The 19,038-nt window shown below is 48.2% G+C and overlaps 1 protein-coding gene across 2 annotated transcripts in view; it reads right to left on the reverse strand.

Moving 5' to 3' along the window:
* The window catches only part of RASSF5 (Ras association domain family member 5), an 82,841-nt gene that overhangs the window by 25,726 nt on the left and 38,077 nt on the right, over positions 1–19,038 (reverse strand). The window contains exon 1 of one of the 2 annotated variants that reach the window (XM_054480256.2): positions 7,876–8,406. The exons of the other annotated variant lie outside the window; for it this stretch is intronic. Within the exon in view, the coding sequence (XP_054336231.1) occupies positions 7,876–7,995 (120 nt within the window). The 5' untranslated portion in view covers positions 7,996–8,406. Of the gene's footprint in view, positions 1–7,875; positions 8,407–19,038 lie in introns of those variants that run through there. 2 annotated transcript variants of the gene reach the window in all.

Here is a 19,038-nt window from a genome sequence, read left to right on the forward strand (position 1 = left end):
CTTTATGTCCCCCACCTGTGGTGTTCAGTGCTATAGGAAAGTTAAAAACACAACATTCTGACTGAGGCCAGGTGCTGCAGAGTTTGGATGCTGTACCAAAGAGGGAGAACCAAGTATGGGCTTCACTCCGGAAGGAAAGGGAACCTGGGAAATCTTTGGGATATGGGAAAAATAAGCCCTTGGCAGTTGTAGGCAGGATACGCAGAGGGGAAAACACAGGATTGAAACTGCAGGGTAACTGACTTACTGGGGCATCTCAGGGAGAGGCTACGAGCAGCCAACGCAGGGTGAGGCGGGGACAGCGAGGAGAGGCCTGACCTCTGCAGCACTGCGGGGACAGATGGGGTGAATAGAAGAGGTGAAGACCCCTGAGGTATTGAAGGTGGGGGACTAGGAGGGTGGGGCAGAGACAGAGAAATAAATCAGTTATCTCTGATTTATGAGTTGGTTCTAGACATACTAAATTTAAGGTATCTGAGACCTCCAGGAAGCTGTAGAAAATGCCATTCTAGAGCTAGGAAGAGAGGTGGGGCGAGGGATGTAGGCTGGAGAGTGATTAGCTAAAGCTGGGATGCTGTGGGAGAAGAGAGGAGATGAGCCCCCAGGACAGAAGCCTTCTGTGAACAGAAGCCACGGGCTCAGCGATTCAAGCCTGAAGCTGTCTGTCGCTGCAGCCCTTTTCTTCCTCCTGGCCCTGAAATCGAGTGCTCCTGATTCCTGGCATTTTATCTCATCCTCTTGTCTCTGGAGAATATGCCAGGCTAGGTCTGGATCCCCACCCCATGCTCTTTGAGGTAGACTAAACCATGAAGAAGAAGAAACCAAGGACCTGCAGGACAGGTCTCAGTTCCCCACCTAGGGAGCTCCCAAAGCCAGAAGGTACACAGGTGTGGGGTACCTGGCAAGTTAAGAGCAGAAGAGAAGACAATCGAGGTCCCCAAGCTAGGACCCCTTCAAGCTCCTAGGCTGGGAGTTGGATCCAGAGCCTGATCTGACAGTGTGCAATAAGACCTGGGATTCAGGGTTTGATACTGGCATAAAATCTTTCTTCTTTTCTCCCTAAACTGCTTGGGTGGGTGGATATTATGTGCCCAAACTGTAACTGAAATTGCTTTATAGGGAAAAGCTGATTCTGGATAAACTGTCTAAACCTGTGAAGACAGAAGGAGGGCAGGAGGGGAGGAACCAGAACAGAGAGTGAGGGATGGCCTGGACTAAGCGGCGTGTGAACAAGGATGTCTTGGATGAGTTTCAGGTGGTCCTGGAGGAGGTCGTCTCTCTGACCCCTCCCTAGGGGAAGTCCTTATGGTTTAGAGAACTTGGGAGCCAATATCTAGAATCCCTACCAGGCCCATGAGAAACTAGTAAAAAGGGTCTGTTCCCATGCAAAGAGGTAAGGGACTCTCATCAGGGAAGATAAGGACACTCACATGACAAGGGTGTTTGTTGAGAAGGACAGGATGAAGTACCTGAGTATGATGATTGAAGTGACTTGGCCATAACCTCTCAGTGGCTTGAGCTGGATGGGAAGGGAGGACTTCATTTACAGTTAGTGCTGTGTGTCTTCCCTTACATCATGTGCCATCAAGATCTCAAAGGGCTGTCACCCAAACAGCCTTGAAATAAGAGTTCAGCTTGTTGTGATGAGACTAGCAGAGAAAGCTCTGAGCAGGACCCAGGGGGCCTGACTCCTTGAATCTGTCTCTACTGAGCTGTGTGACTGGGGGCAAATCCTCTTCCCTCTCTAGACTTCAGTTTCCAGCCTAGGAACCTCTTGGGAATCTGTGACACATTCTCTTCTTGCATTCCAATTGGGGTAAGCAGTCAATTACCAAATATTTCCTAAACAGGTGGTTCCTAGATTGCAGCATATATGAGAATCACCTGGGAAAAGTATTAGAAAAGCAGAGTCCAGGGTCCCATCTCCAAAGATTCAGGAGCCAGTAGCTCTGGAGTAGGGCCCCTGAAACTCCATTCTCAAAGAGTAGTTCTGGTGCAGGTGGTTGAGGCCACCTTGACGCAACACTGAAGGTTTCAGATGCTACAGAGAAACCAGAGAAGTGCTGAGTGAGGAAAAGCACCCATCCTCGAGGGATTTCCAGTTTAGATGGGGGAGACAGGACCCAATCCCAAGAACAGAATATCCTCAGTGACAGATGAGAGAGAGGTACAAGGTCAAAGAAACAGGTCATGTCCTTTACCAAGCAGGTATGAGCAGAGCTTCCCAGGTGCCTGGCGCAGAAACAGTGGCAGGAGACATGCGTGGCAGAGACAGCTAAATGCTCACCACAACCTGCTTCCTTTTCTACCAGGGCTCACAGCTGTACTTCACTTCCCAACCTCCCCTGTGGTTAGGTGTGACCACGTGACTGAGTTCCAGCCAATGGCCTGTGGTTGCAAGAAACACCCACCATTTCCGGGTCTGGCCCACAAGCTTCCCATGTGTTATCCTGAACCCCACCTGCCAATCTAACTTTAAGTAAAGGGGGAAATAAACCTCTGATTATATTTAATGACTGAAAAGCAGGGGTTGTTTCAAGTTAGTCCATCCTGATTGTACAGGATGCAAGAGAGAAGATGCAGCAATTCAACCCAAGCAGTATTTGGTCAATACTGGCTTTTTTTTTTTTTTTATTTTTGAGACGGAGTCTTGCTCTGTGGCCTAGGCTGGAGTGCAGTGGCACAATCTCGGCTTACTGCAAGCTCCACCTCCTGGGTTCATGCCATTCTCCTGCCTCAGCCTCCCGAGTAGCTGGGACTACAGGTGCCCACCACCACGCCCGGCTAATTTTTTCTATTTTTTAGTGGAGACGGGGTTTCACTAGGTTAGCCAGGATGGTCTTGATCTCTGACCTCGTGATCTGCCCGCCTCAGCCTCCCAAAGTGCTGGGATTACAGGCGTGAGCCACCGTGCCCGGCCAATACTGGCTTTTGTAACCAAGTACTTGGTGTTGTTGGACCTGAAGGAGATGCGAGTTCTGATCTTATAGGGCTGACGATAGTGGGAAGGGCCAGAGGAGGCAGCGGGCAGTGAATCCCACCAGTGTGGAGTTCGGACGGTATCTCTAAATGAGGCTATCTGGAGGCTGTGCCAGTCTGAAATCTCTTTTGGGACTAGTCTTGGGCCATGTAAGCCTTTGAGACAGCACACACAAAAAAGAGTCAAATGGGTCAATGGTTCCAAAGATCCTTGTTTTATTTTTATTGCTCAAATTTGGAACTAACTTATTTTTAGTATTCTTTTCTTTTCTCTCATGCCAAGGTGGTGAGGTGAGAGGCAGGTGCCATGCCTGAGGCCTGGGTGTGCCTGCTGCTAGCACAGAGATGGGGACCTCCCCAACTGTCCCAGGGCTATGGGGTTGGCTAGTGTCCCTAGAGTACCACAGGGACCCTGTCCAGGGAGGAGCTGACTGGCCAGGAAGGAGGAGATGGAACAGTTACACGCAGGGAACAGGGAGTAGTGTAGGATCTGACCTCCAGGACCCTCTTCCTCTTGCATCTTCCTTGAACAAAAAGAATTCAATGGTGTCACTGCAGACCCAAGAAAGCCTAGGCAGATGGGGGCATGGGAGTGTGTTTTCTATGTACTTAAGTATATTTAACTATAGTCCGGGCACAGTGGCTCACTCCTGTAATCCCAGCACTTTGGGAGGCCGAGGCAGGGGGATCACCTGAGGTCAGGAGTTCGAGACCAGCCTGGCCAACATGGTGAAACCCTGTCTCTACTAAAAAAAAACACAAAAATTAGCTGGGTGTGGTCGTGGGTGCCTGTAATCTCAGCTACTTAGGAGGCTGAGGCAGGAGAATTGCTTGAGCCTGGGAGGCAGAGGTTGCAGTGAGCCAAGATTGCATTATTGCACTCCAGCCTGGGCAATAAGAGCAAAACTCCATCTCAAAAAAAAAGAAAAGAAAAATACTTAACTGTAGATATAGTCAACCTTCTGTTCTTCATATCCACAGAGAAAAACACGCATGAGGAGGAGTCTTCAGTGGGAAGATAGATGTTTATCTATTAACATATTTCAGTTACAGGATAGACACCAAGAAGAACTTTTAAATCACGAAAGTTGTAAGATTACAGGGACTACCTGCTAGTGTCAAGTGTAGGGTCAATGTCTCCTTAGCTAGCGTGCCTTAAGGAATGGAGGGATGGGAAGGACCTTTCAAAACCTGACCCAGACTGAAGATGAGTGTTCCATTTTATAGAAGGTTCTGAGAGGACAAGGCCTACAGTCTATTCTGGGTCATCTACTGAGTAGGAAAAGACCAAGAAGAAGAGCACTTGACAAGGAGTCCTGGAGGGATGTTAGTCCTGGCTCTACCCAAACAGATGTGTGGCCTAGTGACGTCCTTCCACCTCTCTGGGCCTCAGTTTCTCCATCTATAAAGCAAGGTGCTCTGACATTCTGCAAGCAGAAAGCTGTATTGTCCTCAGAGCACTCACCCCAATGCTCTGGGCCGGCGCCAGAGCCCTGGGGTCCCAGAGCCTGTTTAACATGCAGAGAGTTCAGAACGCCCGTGTTTCTGCTCAGATGTCAAAGCCCTGAATGGCCACCACCTGTAGGCATTTGGGAAATTGATAAGAATGGAAGCTGGCCCCACTTCCAGGGTCAGATCCCTGATAGGAAAAAAATGAACAAATATGAGGGATGGACAGAGGGCCTGGCCTGGCTTCACAGTCACCAGTCCTACAAATCACCAAACCCTGTCTTTTGTGGGACTAAGGAAGAAAATTCTCTGGCCTGTGAGGCAAAAGAGGTAAGTTCTAACCTTGGGTCCATCAAAACCTTGTCCTGTGACCTGATAAGTCCCCCTACCCATCTAGGCAACACCTTAGATTGAGGTTAACTATGATAGTCTTACTGAGACCATCTACGTCTGCACTGCCCCAGCCCACAGGCTGGCTCTCCCCCAGGCCCCGTTTGTGACATGCCTGACCCAGAGAAACACGATCTAATTGTGCCTAGCCAAGTGGGAAAGTATCAGGAGAGTACTGCCTCAGCCTCCTAAAACTGTGGTGTGATTCAAAACCAAGTCCCTGGCCCCTCTCAAAGGAGGCACGTGGCCCCAGGAAACTGCCATTTTCTGAAAGGAGAGACCAAGCTAGGGCCCAGGGCCTGGTGCCCCCATCTCCCTTGCTGTCTCCTGACCTTTAGGCACCCCCTTCCTATGAAATGGGGAGAACTTCCCCACCCCTCCGACCTCTTCCCAAAGGGCATTGGAGAGGAGTCTTGGGAACTCCTGGGACTGACCAGTGGCAACTCCCAGGTGGTGGCATCACACAGCAGCGAGGCTTCCCTGAAGCTCTGTTCCAGCCAGGCACACACTGAGCAGCCACACAGGTTGTTCTGACAAGGCTATTTATAGAAGCAAGCTCAGCCCTTCCCAAATGAGGGCCTCAGTCTCTCAACAACCGGGAAACACATCAACTCCTTTCCTTGGAGACAGGGAAAAGAAATTCTCTTAGGAGCTCAGACGTGATCTCTCTTAGGGTAAGAATAAAAGCACTGTAAGGGGTCAGAATGGGGTCGGAATATGGCAGAGCTCTTTAAAACCCTTTCCAGAAGTGATCCAAGGGAGAAAAAAGAGTGGAAAACTGTCATTGAAGGTAAAAAGGCACCTAGAAGAATGAAAGACTGAAACCTTTGGAGGACGCTTACCCAGCTCAGCCTGCCTCACCCTCCTCAGTCCACCCCTGCACTTGCTCACCCAGCCTTGCCCCTCCCTGGAGAGTTCCGTGCTGAAGGCCAGCCTGGTGCTGAGGAACACTGTCCCTGACCTGAATATCCAGTCAAGATGCTTCTCGTAAGGACAAGAGGGGCCATGCCCACCACCCTGAAGCATTTATCCCTGATTACCCTCTCTGAGGTTCAGTAAAAGGAGTTTCTTAGAAGGGATTCCTGTCTTCTGAGGGCTTACAGACTCCAGCAAAATGACACAGGAAGATATACAGAGGCCTCAAGATACGAAGTGGATTCAAGACACAAAGTACAGGAAGTGTTTCTGCAGGGACCAAACCAAAGGTGTATTTTCTGGAGGCAGGCGAGGAAGGAGAACTGGGGGGAAGAAGGGAGAGAGATGGCTGTTCAGGCCATGGAGCAAGCCATCCCCCACACCAACCCCATCCCAGTGTATTTTCTTATTGGATATTTCTATTTCTCCCAAGAAATATCAGAAACGGCTATCTTTTCCACTGCCAAATAAAAGAAACCCCATCTTTGCACTGCCTCTTCCTCACCTAATTATGCAAAAATCTTACCCTCTGAAACTGAGGGCTTGCAGCCTAGCTGGCAGTGAGAGGCAGGCACAGCACCTAAACTTTGGTTTAAAAACAGGAACCATTTCCTTCCCAGGCAGCAACAAAACACTCTAGAGAAATAGTTCAAAACCTCAGCTGTATATCAGAATTACCTGGGGAGCTTTTCAAAATCCTGATGCCCAGGCTGTACCCCCAGGCCATTTAAATCAGATGCTTTGGGCATGGGAACCAGGTATCACCAGTATTTTCTAAAGCTTCCTGTGAATCCAGTGTGTAGCTAAGATTGATAACCACTGGTCTAAATACCTAGCTAGCTGGAATATCTGTGGGGGTATGTGGGGACTTATACCATGCAGCAAGAACCCCACGGGAGGGTGGGACACCTCCCCTCTGCAGCCACGGTGTTCTGCAGGAGCCCCACCTACAGCCAGGGAAAGGTTCGCCTGTCCCTTTGCCCCTCACCCTCCAGAACATCCCCTGCTCTCCAGCCTCATGAATGGTGCCCTGGAAAACAGGTGCTAGTTACAGGGGCCTATTTTAGTTGACTCTTTCAAACATAAAATCACAATCTCCTCTTTGGTTCTTGGGCCTCTTCTCACAATTGGAAGGCACAGTGCATTTGCCTGACTTCAGAACCCAGGAAAGGCAGAGCCTACAGGCAAGATGAATTATTAACAAAGGAGGCCCCAGAGTCAGGCCTGGGGAAGTTTTTGGTTAATTTGAATTGGTGTAGCACTGCTGAATTAATGATGAGCCTGCCACACACCTGTGAAATATAACAGCTCACTTCTGTCTATAAACAGCCCCTTCTAGGTAACCTCTCTAAGGACCTGGCTTGGAGCCCTCTCATCTAAGTAGCAAAACAAATAAACAAACTCAGCTTTACCTCCACTCCCACCAAGATACTGACAGACACGAGGCCTGCAGCCAACTAGGAGAGTGGCTAGGGCACCCAGGCTTGCTGGGTGTCTAGAGGCGGACACCTTTAGGAAACACAAATCATGCCATCAGGAAACACACGCAAGCCCCTTCAGGTTACCCAAACCGACCCAGGAAGTTAAAGTGGTAGCATGACAGCAGCCTAGGCCAGAAGTTTTCGTCTGCTTCTAAAAACACCCTGGACTTCTGCAAAGTTGCTGGATTATGACTTAAGGTGGTTTCTGGCCACTTCAAATATGGAAGTCTCAACCGATGAATGTGTGTTTATGAATGTTTATCAACTGATGAATGTTTATCTTCCTGAGGGATTGGGTGGCATTCAGTTTCCATCCAGAACTTCTAAGCTAGGATTTGGGGAGGGGGTGCGGTGATGAGACCCTGCACTCAAGGCACAGGTGAACCTGCAGCCAATCTACCAGCCAGGGGCAGCCCCCACGTTCTAGAGAGCCATTTTGAAGAGATCTGTGGATGGAACCGCTGTGAGGAGGGCTGACCAACTGAATAGTGCAGGTCACTGACGGGCTCCAGATACGATGCTCAGCCCTCAGGGCAACTGCCTGGCCACTTTCCTGACATGTGGCTTTGTCCCTTTGCTGGGAGCAAGGTTTCCCTTCTAGATTGACCACAGAAGTTATTTACCCCCATGAAAGGCTCCTGCATTCCATTATTATGTTTACCTTTGAAAGATGTTTGCTCTGCGCATTTCTGAAAAAGGTGGTCTTAGCAGTGAAGAAGCAGTCTTCCAGTTCCTCGTCCAGGCTGCAGTACCCACTGCTCATGCTGCTGTCCACGGTCATCTAGCCCGGAGGTCCCGGCCGAGGCCGCCAGCGCATCAGAGGGGGCCGGGCTTGGGAGGCGGCGGAGGGAGATGGGCACCCCTCCCCGGGCTCCGCTTGGCGTGAGCCCCTAGCTCTGAGCCCCGAGCCAGGAGCTGGTTGGGTAGCGGGCCAGGCAGAGCCGGCGGGCCGCCTGCGTTTCTTTCAGCGGGGTGCGAGCGCTCGGGCGGCCGGGTAACCTGCTCCTGCCCCCGTGCCTCCTGCGCCTGCAGAGCCCCGGGCTCCCGGCTCGCGCCTCACTCCCTGACTCGTCCGGGCTCTGCGGTTTCGTGTCCCCGGCGCCAGTGCCCTCCCTCCACCGCCGTGCAGAGCGCCATCTCCGCACCTCCCCCGCCTCCCGCGCCTTTCCTGCCCTTCGCGTAAAGCAGTTCTGAAGCCACTTCCTCTGCAAGGTTCCTCAAAGCCGGCTCGGCTGTCACTGCGCCCCTCCCCCGCCTCCCCGCCGCCTGGGTGCCACCCACCCCCGGTGGCAAGTGGACTCAGGGAACCGCAGGTCATATAAGGGATGCAGGGAAAGAAGGGACCAGGATGGACCCGAGGGGGAACACTCCCTCTGTTCTTTCTTCATCATGCACTTGCTTCTGGAAAGAGCCCATTCTCATCAGCCCCTGACTCAGGTTCCACGGAGTAGAAGGTGCTAGCTATAAGGGCAACACCATCCCTCCTCCCTTCTCCCCCATCCACTTCCTCACCCCCACCCACTCCCTCCCCCATTCGCTGGGTGGGGGAGGCTGGGTCAATCGGAGTGGTTAGAGAAGAAAAAAATCAATATCTGCCCTGCCTGGGGAAACAGCAATATTTTAAGTTGGAAATGCCAGAAGAAACTGCAGGGTCACCACAAACACATGCAAATCAGATGCAGAGTTATGGCAACCTAGAGAGCAAGCTGCCTTCCCACCCATAGAACTTGGCCCTCAGGAAGCCTCAGGATACACAGGAGCCTGCAGACACCATCCAGGTTATCTGTGTATCTTCCTGATAGTCTGAGAAAGAGGGGTCTTGGCCAGATCTTGTCATTCCTAACACTGAGGAGGGCTCATTTATATTTTCCCATATGACTGGACAAAGGAACACATAGGGCTGAATCCTTCAAAGCAGTTAAGACAATTACCCCACAACAGAATCAACAGCAGTTCTAGCTACCATTGTTTGAACAACTCTCTGTGCAGGTGATTTACATGCACTCTATCATTGACTCTTTCCAATAGCCTTGAGACAGAGACTGTGTACAGATGAGAAAACTAAGGCTCAGAGTCACACAGGTAGAACATGTGTGCTGGGACTCAGCCCCGGTGTGTGCGGCTGCCTATGCCCCTAGTCACTGTCATGTACGGACCCTCAGCAGTGATGAGGCTATTTGGGTAGGCACTTTGCCATCTTTAAATACACTGGGGGCTGGAGTCCCAGCGGGGAAACAGCCTTCAGAGGCCTGGCTTTGCTACCATGTTCATGGAGTCTGATGGCTCATGGACCCTGGAGCGCCCTGGACTGTGGCTGAGAGGGGTTATCCGGTCTCTCTCCAAATCTGTGTAGCTTTTCCTACAGTTCTGAAACAATCCAGTCCTGGGGAAACATAAGCTGGGTGGAGGACTAGACTCAGACCCCCGGACACCAAGCTGCCAACTCCATCTTAAGCTCTGGCTACCTTCATGAGAAACCCCCTCCCTCTCCCACCTAAGCCAAATCCATCAATCCTCGGGAAGGTTTCAAACTGCAGCCCAATTTGGCTTCATCCTCCCACACAGTCTTCTTCCCAGAAGCCTGCGAGTGCCTGGCAGGCACAAACACAAGAGAGCTGAGAGTCAGCACCCCAGCCGGCTGGCCGCCCTTGGTGCAGGAGAACTGTCAATACCAGTAGCTGTCTCCTCTGGCAGGCAGATAAGAGGAGGGAGACGGTCAGCACCAGGGGCTGGGGTGAGCTACAGGGTGTTTGCAGGGGAAGATCTCACATTAATGGGGGTGAAAGTAGGTTCTGGCTTTGTCTGGAGCAATCTTTTTCTCACATGGGTATTTTAGAGGCTGTTTGGGGGGTTTTCCCCAGAGAGGTGGTTTCCTGTGATCCTTGGGCCATCAATAACAGCTCACCTGCTTTGTCCAGCCAGCTAAGAAACATGCTTTTCTTCATAAAAAGAACCTCCTTGCTCAGTGGGAATCTGATACTTAAGAAAAAAAAAACAGGCCCCAGATTCTCTGTGGCCACACTGTGTCCTTGGATTCATGCGGGGAAGCTCTGCAATGCAACGGCAATGCTGCATGTTCAAAATGTGCAACCTTCACATACAGCTAATAACAACCTATTCAAACACCAAGCCAAGGTACCCCAGGAGTCAGCACGAATCTCTCCTTAGAAGCAACACACCAGATGCCAGACCTGGTTAGGAAAGTTCTCAGGGACACTGTGTTCTTTTAGGGTACTGCTCCCTGCCGTTCCAAACATTATGAAAATCTGACATCTGAATAGGGCCTTTCAAACCCTTTTAACATCCATTATTTCACCCAGGCTACTCTTTTATCCTAAGAGCAGGTACTATGCCCATTTTATAGATAAGGAAACTGAGGGAAGTAACTTGTTCCATCACAGCTCATTACTTTCAAAGCCTCTTGACTTCTAGTTAATGTCTCTTTCCCTACCCTGTCCCAGCTGTCAGTGAATCTAGGTTTGGAAGAAAGCCATGTGTAAGAAGTCAGCAAAACAGAGACTGTGCTGGCAAGGACTTTAGGACTAGAAGAAATATACAAAGATCATATATAATATACCAAAGTTGGCCAGCCTCCAGGAGGCAAAATCCAGACTGAAGCCCCAGGGTCTCAAAGGAAGGAAGACAGGACTCCCTGCAGCATCTAATGGCCCTGTCTGAACCTCTGAACCTCTTCCCTATGAATAATCAATAATAGTGATAGCTTGGCCAGGGTAAGAGGGTGGGGGCATGGAAGAGTCTGAGCAAGAGCCTTTAAGGCCCTGAGATGCGATCGCACAAAGGATGGGAACTGGCTGTTCTTGTCCCTGGACTTAGGAAGAGGAGGCTGGATATAAAGCTGTAGCAGCCAGAGCCCTAAATCCATGGCACCGTGCTGGGGTTCAGAAAGCCCCATTGAAATGATGAATGGGCCACTTTCCTAACTCAAAGTGTCAGATGATGAAAGACATTATTTTAAGCTTTTTTCCTTTCTCAAATGCAATCCTGTCATGTGGCCAGATCCTCTTATAAGATCCACCCTGTAGTTCTGCATGTACCAGAAAAGCTGTGATACAGGCCTGGAAGTCAGGAGCTTGTATTCTAGCCCCAGCTCCAACTCCAGCTCGATATGGTATCTTGAGCAACCATGGACATCAGGTTTCCTCAACTGTCCAATTGAAGGGTAGCAGCGGTGGAGATCAGATTTAGGGCCTTATGACCTTATGATCAGATGTAGTGACATATAGAGAGGCTGAAAACCAGGGCAAGGTGCCACCCCACCCCTGAGACATATTTTGAAATCACCGTTAGCTAGTATGTGCAGGCACTGTACTAATAATTTGTTCATAATTTCATTTAAGCCCTACAACAAACCTATGAGGAAGCTACAGTTATTATCTATATTTTACAGAAAGCAAAAGGAGGTTAAGGCAAGTTAAGTAACTTGCACGTATCCACACTGCTAGTTAATGGTGGAGCCAAATATCAATTCCCCTGGGTCTGACTCCAGAACCCAAGTCCTTGAACTCTATACTCTGCGGCCTCATGGTTTACCTCTGTGATTACTCTCATAATAACCACATGCCTGAAATTATAGTCCATTACAAACAAGTTAGGAACCACTTTCTCCATCTGCCTATGCCCCCGTCTTCCTTTCAGCTTCCTGGGGCCTTCTCTTCTCCCCCTGTGTACCCCTGCTCTCCTTGGGGGGTAAGTCTCACCTATGCCAATGGTATCAACCACACCTAACAGACTCAGGGCTCATAATTCTTTCTCTCCCGGGTATCTCCAGGTGGGTACCTGTAACAGCTCACTGAGTACCCAGACCTTCCTCTTGGAGTTTCACTCTCAACAGGGTAAAGACTGAGTTTGTTATTCCCCGTCTTGTCCGCCACCTGCTCCTTCTTTTCCTCCCTTAGTATTTACTATCTTGATGAGTGCCATTAACCAAGATTAGTGCAAAGCCTTCTCAGAGCTCCCCGTGTTCCTATCTCTGCCTCCTCCAAACCCCCTACCTTTTTATTGCCACAGTTACCCTTCTGAGATGAAGATCTGATCATGGTACCATAACAACTTCCATTCAGATTTCAACAAAAAATTATTGAATAATTACTATGTATCAAGTTCTACTTGCTTATTCTTTCATTCATTTAGCAAATATTTACTGAGCCTTTTTTTTTTTTTTTTTTTTTTTGACAGTGTCTTGCTCTATCACCCAGGCTGGAGTGCAGTGGCGCGATCTCACCTCACTGCAAGCTCCGCCTCCCGGGTTCACGCCATTCTCCTGCCTCTGCCTCCTGAGTAGCCGGGACTACAGGCGCCCGCCACCACACCCGGCTAATTTTTTGTATTTTAGTAGAGGCGGGGTTTCACTGTGTTATCCAGGATGGTCTCGATCTCCTGACCTCGTGATCTGCCCGCCTCGGACTCCCAAAGTGCTGGGATTACAGGCGTGAGCCACCGCGCCCGGCCTTACTGAGCACTTTCTTCAGGCAAGCACTAGACTGGGTGTCTGAGTTTGGGCATGAATAAGACACAGTCCCTACCTTCTAATAATATACAGTCTAGTGACAACAACATTGAATAAGACGGTCTAATAAAGTTACTGGATGAAAGTTACACATTTCATTATCTCACTTAATCCTCAGAACCCTGCAGGAAGGTATTTTGCAGATGAATGAACCGAGGTTCAGAGTAAACTTGCCCAAGCAAGGAAATGGTAGAATCAGATTCAAACCCAGAGCCCCTGTAACTTTCCATTACAGTTGTCCTTTCTCCATCGACTCCCGCCGCCTATTCCAAACTCTTGAGCAGGTCCTTCAAGACCCTTCACGGTGCACGCCCAGCCAACAGTTCACACCCATCTCCAGGTACAATCAAGCAACCCTCGTTACAGCTGCACAAAATTCGATTCACATTCCCAGAAGCCACCCTTCCCTCTTGTGGCTTAGCTCTTGCTATTCTCTCCTTTGATGTCAAAATCCTCCTCCTATGGCCTCCCCACTTCCTGACACATATTCCCCAATATCATCCATACCTCCCACACCTTCCATCTGACTCTGACAAGCATCCTTAACCAGATGTCCTATCTGGGTTGAATCTTAAGATGCTGCCAGTCATCCCTAGGGTAGCAATTTTCAGCATTCAATGGCTGTGTACAGCAGAGAGCTCGGTGTCTCCCCAGATGACTTCCTGTTGTAAGAGGTGAGTGGTGGCACACCATTTAGGTTAGACTCACCCTACAGTCACTTTCTCAGCAGTGCTAACCCACACCACACTTCTGATTGGCTGCCAGGCTAACAGCTTCGATAGGCCTTGACACTGAACCTGCTGAAGATAGCTGAGTTACCCTAGTTGTCCACACCGTCAAGAACTCATGTCAGGGTCTGAGTCAGGGCCAGGGGCTCTGTCTTCTAATTTTCCTCCCTAGTGAGAATACAGAATGACAAAAGATGTTTCTGATCAACAGCCGTCTCCCTGATGTGCCCCTCTCTGGGCAGGACCAATCCTCCAACATCCCGGGCAGCATGGTCACCAGGGTGAGATGTGAACAACTATTGCACTGCTACATCTAGCAAGGAGGGTCTTGCTGCCTCTCGCCTCAGGGCTAGCCTAGCCCAGCTGGGGGTCATCTCAGGAAGCCCACTGCTTCTAGGGTAAAAGGGGATAGGCTGTGAGGAGCCCAGAGAAATGTCTCCAGGGTTTAAGGATTTCTAGAGAAATATGCACCAGAGTTCTGTCCCTCCTTGTGGCCAGGACTTCAGGTGCCTCCTTTTTGGGAAGCATTTCCATTCTGCCTAATCAGAAATACATTGGCGTGGGCTGGCCCATCTGGGGCTGGTCAGATAGGCCTTGGAGAGGCTCCTGTGAGGGCGGCTGTTCAGTGCAGATGAATCACTGACAGCTTTGGCCAGCAATTCTGGCTTCTAAAGTGTGGTGGGAGTCTGTGAAGGAGCCATGGAGAAGGCTGTCCCAGATGGGACGGCCTAGTCAGGGTAAGGATGAAGGATGTCCTGCTCAGGGTAATGTGGAGGGAGCGGGGGACTGGCTCCTTCTCTTGGCAGATATAGGTGGGCTGGTGTGCATCTGGCACCTCTAGAATCCCCTGGGAGCAGCCATTAGTTTCTTATCAAGGGAAGGAGTCAGAATAGAAGAAATCAGTGCCAAATTTGGGGTTTGGAAGCTAAGGAAATACTGACTGAGGGACTAGGTGGGGTCTAATGTATTCTGCTCCCCACCCTTACATCTACCAGGAAAGATTAGATGTGGGATCCTAGTTTCTGACTTTTCTGACATTCCTGCCATGTCAACTAAAGATGGTGAGTCTCCTCTCATTTCTGGTGGCCAGAGAATAACAAAAGATGCGTTAATGTCAATTGATTGCTAGATCATAAAGTTATTAAGCTATAGAAAGCCAGATTTTAGAGCTGGGAGCGCTAAACTTGCTCCAAGATGGCAGAAAGGGGCTGTCAGCAGCCTTAGGACTGGGTACCAGGGCGGCCACATGGATTTGTGACTGTGTGCTCAGGGCACAACACAAAATTCCCATTTTGGAGCGTTACCATATTTTAAGATGATGAGAGCAGCATTGTTCCCACCCATAGCTATCTTGAGGATAATGTGTCTACAGAGGGCAGGCAGCCTGCTGGGCTGAAGGCTCTCAAACACCATGGGGGCAAGGGAAACTATGTTATTTGCCAGTCCTATTATATATATTCCTTGTGGTAGGTGCTGGGAACACACTGGTAAAAAACAAAGTTCATGCTCCATGGAGTTTACAAGTGCTTTTATGCAGTTGCCACAACAACCACACTGGTGTCCCCATGTAATAGCTAAGAGAGGTTATGTACTTTCCTAGTGTCATAGTAAGTGGGAGAACCAGCATTCTGAATGCAAAAAACCTCCACAAATCCAAGTTCACAATCGAATAAAACGAACTTCTTCAGCACCTACTATGTGCAAGGCCCAGCGCATTATGAGGAAGACTAAATGGCAAAAGATAGGATCCCTGCCCTCAAGGCATTTACCCAATGCGTAAGGCTGGATATTAAATGAACTAGTACGAATTAGGATTAGAACAGTGCCTGGGGGAGTTCTGCTTCTGACAAAGATGAGGGAATAGGATTCAGATATATCCTCTTGATTAAAACAACCAAAAAAATTGATACAACTAATGAAACTGGTTTTTAAAATACTGGCTATCAGGTAATGAGGAATAGCAATCCCTGAGACACAGGAAACAAATTAGTTGATCCCTAGATTTACTCCCAGTTTACTCCCAGATGTGGTGCAGAGCGGGTACTAAGGTGGAGCCTCGAAAACCCCCTGAAGCTGAGGAGATGCTGCTCAGAGTCTAGGGAGACAAAGGCAGCCCAAATTCACAGGACAGAGTAACTGAATGGAGACAGCTGCCGAGAGAGAGAACTGCAGAAAGGCCCCTATAGTATTCACCTGTGTGCTTACTGATTGGTGGGTGCATGGAAAGAAATGACCCAAGGCTAGAGAAAGAACCACCCAAAAGGATTACGGGTAACAGTGTCTGCCCTCATACAGGGCAGGAATAGTGCCTGTTCCTACAAGCCATACCAGAAAACCTCATGATTTATTAGGCACTGGGTAGAGTACACAGAGAGTCTTACCTTAGCGGTGGGAAATAATTAGCCCTAGACTGAGGACTGTTGCAATCCTGACAAATCTTAAAGAGGCTCTTAAAACCTTAAAAAGGATCGAACTTCTAAGTAATTTAACTGGGTCCTAGAACAAAACTCAGGAATATTTCCACAGGGCTGGGTGCAGTGGCTAATGCTTGTAATCCTAGGACTTTGGGAGCCTAAGGTGGGAGGATCACTTGAGGCCAGGAGTTCAAGCCCAGCCTGGGCAACTTAGTGAGACTCTGTCTCGACTACTAACCACAACTGACACAGATATTAGCATTGTTCAAAGACACTAATTCTGGTGTCTCAGGCAGCCCATTGCTTCTAGGGTAGAAGGGGATAGGCTGTGAGGAGCCCAGAGAAATGTCTGAATAAGTATATGCTATTTATTCAAAAAGTTAAAGTAGGAGAAATGGAAAATATTTTAAAAATCCACATCAAACTACTGGAGTTGAAATTTACAATGCCTTTGACGGGAAATAGACTACATGGGAATTAATGGCAGATTAGACTTTGCAGAAGAAAAGATTAGCAAACTTGAAGACACAGCAGTAGCAATGATCCAAAATGAAGCACAGGCCAGTCGCGGTGGCTCACACCTGTAATCCCAGCACTTTGAGAGGCCGAGGTAGATGGATCACCTGAGGTCAGGAGTTCGAGACCAGCCTGGCCAACATGGTGAAACCCCGTCTCTACTAAAAATACAAAAATTAGCTGGGAGTGTTGGCGGGCACCTGTAATCCCAGCTACTTGGGAGGCCAAGGCAGGAGAATCACTTGGACCCAGGAGACAGAGGTTGCAGTGAGCCAAGAACGCGCCATTGCACTCCAGCCTGGGTGACAGAGCGAGACTCTGTCTCGAAACAAAACAAAACAAAATGAACCACAGAAAGAAAAGAGAATTTTTTAAAGGAACAGAGCAGTAAGCTGTGGAACAAATGCAAGCAGTCTAATATACATGTAAGTGGTATCCTCAGAGTGGGGGGGTATAAAAATATTTGAAGAAATAATGCCTCCAATTTTTCCAATTTTCATGAAAACTATAAATCCACAGATCCAACAAACTCAATGAACACCCAGTACAAGAAACATAAAGACAAGTACAAAAGGCACATTGTAACCAATTGCTCAAAACCAGTGTGATACAGTTTGGATATCTGTCCCCTCCAAATCGCATGTTGAAATCTGACCCCTCATCTTAGAGGTGGGGCCTGGTGGGAGGTGTCTAAGTTGAGGAGGCAGATCCCTTATGAATATCTTGGTGCCCTCCCCAGGGTAATGAGCATCTCGTGTTGTTCCTTCATGTGAGAGCTGGTTGTTCAAAGGAGCTTGGCACCTCCTCCTCTCTCTCTGGCTCCCTCTCTCACCATGTGACATGCCTGCTCTCCCTTCACCTTCCGCCATGAGTAAAGGCTTCCTGAGGTCCTGATCAGAAGCCAAACAGATGTTGGTGCCATGCTTGTACAGTCTGCAGAAACATGAGTCAAATAAACTCTGTTCTTTATACATTGCCCAGTCTCAGGTATACCTTCATAGTAACACAAAACAGACTAATACATAGCAATAAAAAGAAAAAAGAAGAATATGTTATATACAGAGGAGCAGAGATAAAGATACCAGTAAATTTATTGTTAGAAATAATGCAAGTGAAGAGGTAGTGAAGCAACATCTTTAAAATAATGAAAGAAAAAAGTGCCAACCTATAAATTTCTATCCCGTAAAAATCTCTCAAAAAGGAAGGTGAAATTAGAACTTTTTCAGACATGGAAAATTGAAAAAACTCATCATCAGCACACCCACAAATACAAGAAATGTTAAAGAAAGTCCTTCAGGCAGAAAGAAAATGATATCAGATGGAAACCTGGATCTACCAGAAGAAAAAAAAAGTACCAGAAATGGTAACCAAATGAATAAACACTGTCTTCTCATTTAAATCTCTTTAAAATATAATTGGCCATTTAAATAAAATAGTAACAATATTGTAAGGGGCTTATAGCAGCGGTCCCCAACCTTTTTGGCACCTGGGACTGGTTTTGTGGAAGACAATTTTTCCATGGACCGGGGTGGGGCTGGTGGTTTGGGGATGACTCAACTGCATTACATTTATGGTGCACTTTATTTCTGTTATTATTACATTGCAATATATAATGAAATAATTATACAACTCACCATCATGTAGAATCAGTGGGAGGCCTGAGCTTGTTTTCCTGCAACTAGATGGTCCCATCTGGGGGTGATGGGAGACAGTGACAGATCATCAGCCATTAGATTCTCATAAGGAGCAGCCTAGATCCCTCGCATGTGCAGTTCACAATAGGGTTCAGGGTCCTCCGAGAATCTAATGCTGCCGCTGGTCTAAAAGGAGGCAGAGCTCAGGCTGTAAAGCGAGCCATGGGGAGTGGCTGTAAATACAGATGAAGCGTGGCTTGCTCTCCAACTGCTCACCTCCCGTTGTGCAACCTGGTTCCTAAAAGGCCATGTGTGTGGCCCTGGGGGCTGGGACCCCTGGCTTGTAGTGTATGTGAAAATAAAATACAGGACAAGAATGGTACAAAGGTCTGTGGATGAGAAATGGAAGGATACGATTATTTTTGTTTTTTCTTTTCTTTTTTTAATTTTTTTTAAAATATAAAATAGAGACAGGGTCTCACTATGTTGCCCAGGCTGGTCTCGAGCTCCTGGGATCAAGTGACCCTCCTACCTCGGCCTCCCAAAGTGCTAGGATTACAGGTGTGAGCCACTGTGCCTGGCCAGGGTTTTATACTATACATGACGTGGCATAGTATCATTTGACAGGTACACTGTGATAAGCTAAATATGTACAGATGGTTCCCTCCTTTCAATGGTTCTACTTATGATTTTTCAACTTTAAGATGGTGCTAAAGAGATGCACATTTGATAGAAACCATAATTTAGTTCAGCGTTCAATAAATTACATGAGATATTCAACACTTCATAAGAAAATAGGTTTGGTGTTAGATGATTTTGCCCAATTGTAGGCTAATGTAAGTGTTCTGATCACATTTAAGATAGGCTAGGGTAAGCCATGTTGTTTGGTAGGTTAGGTGTATTAAATGCATTTTTGACTTAAGATGTTTTCAACTTTCAGTGGGTTTATTGGGATGTAATCCCATAAATTAAGGACCATTTACATACTGTAAAAGCTAAGACAAC

Source organism: Pongo pygmaeus, chromosome 1 (assembly GCF_028885625.2).
Source record: "Pongo pygmaeus isolate AG05252 chromosome 1, NHGRI_mPonPyg2-v2.0_pri, whole genome shotgun sequence".
Classification (NCBI taxonomy): Eukaryota; Metazoa; Chordata; class Mammalia; order Primates; family Hominidae; genus Pongo; species Pongo pygmaeus.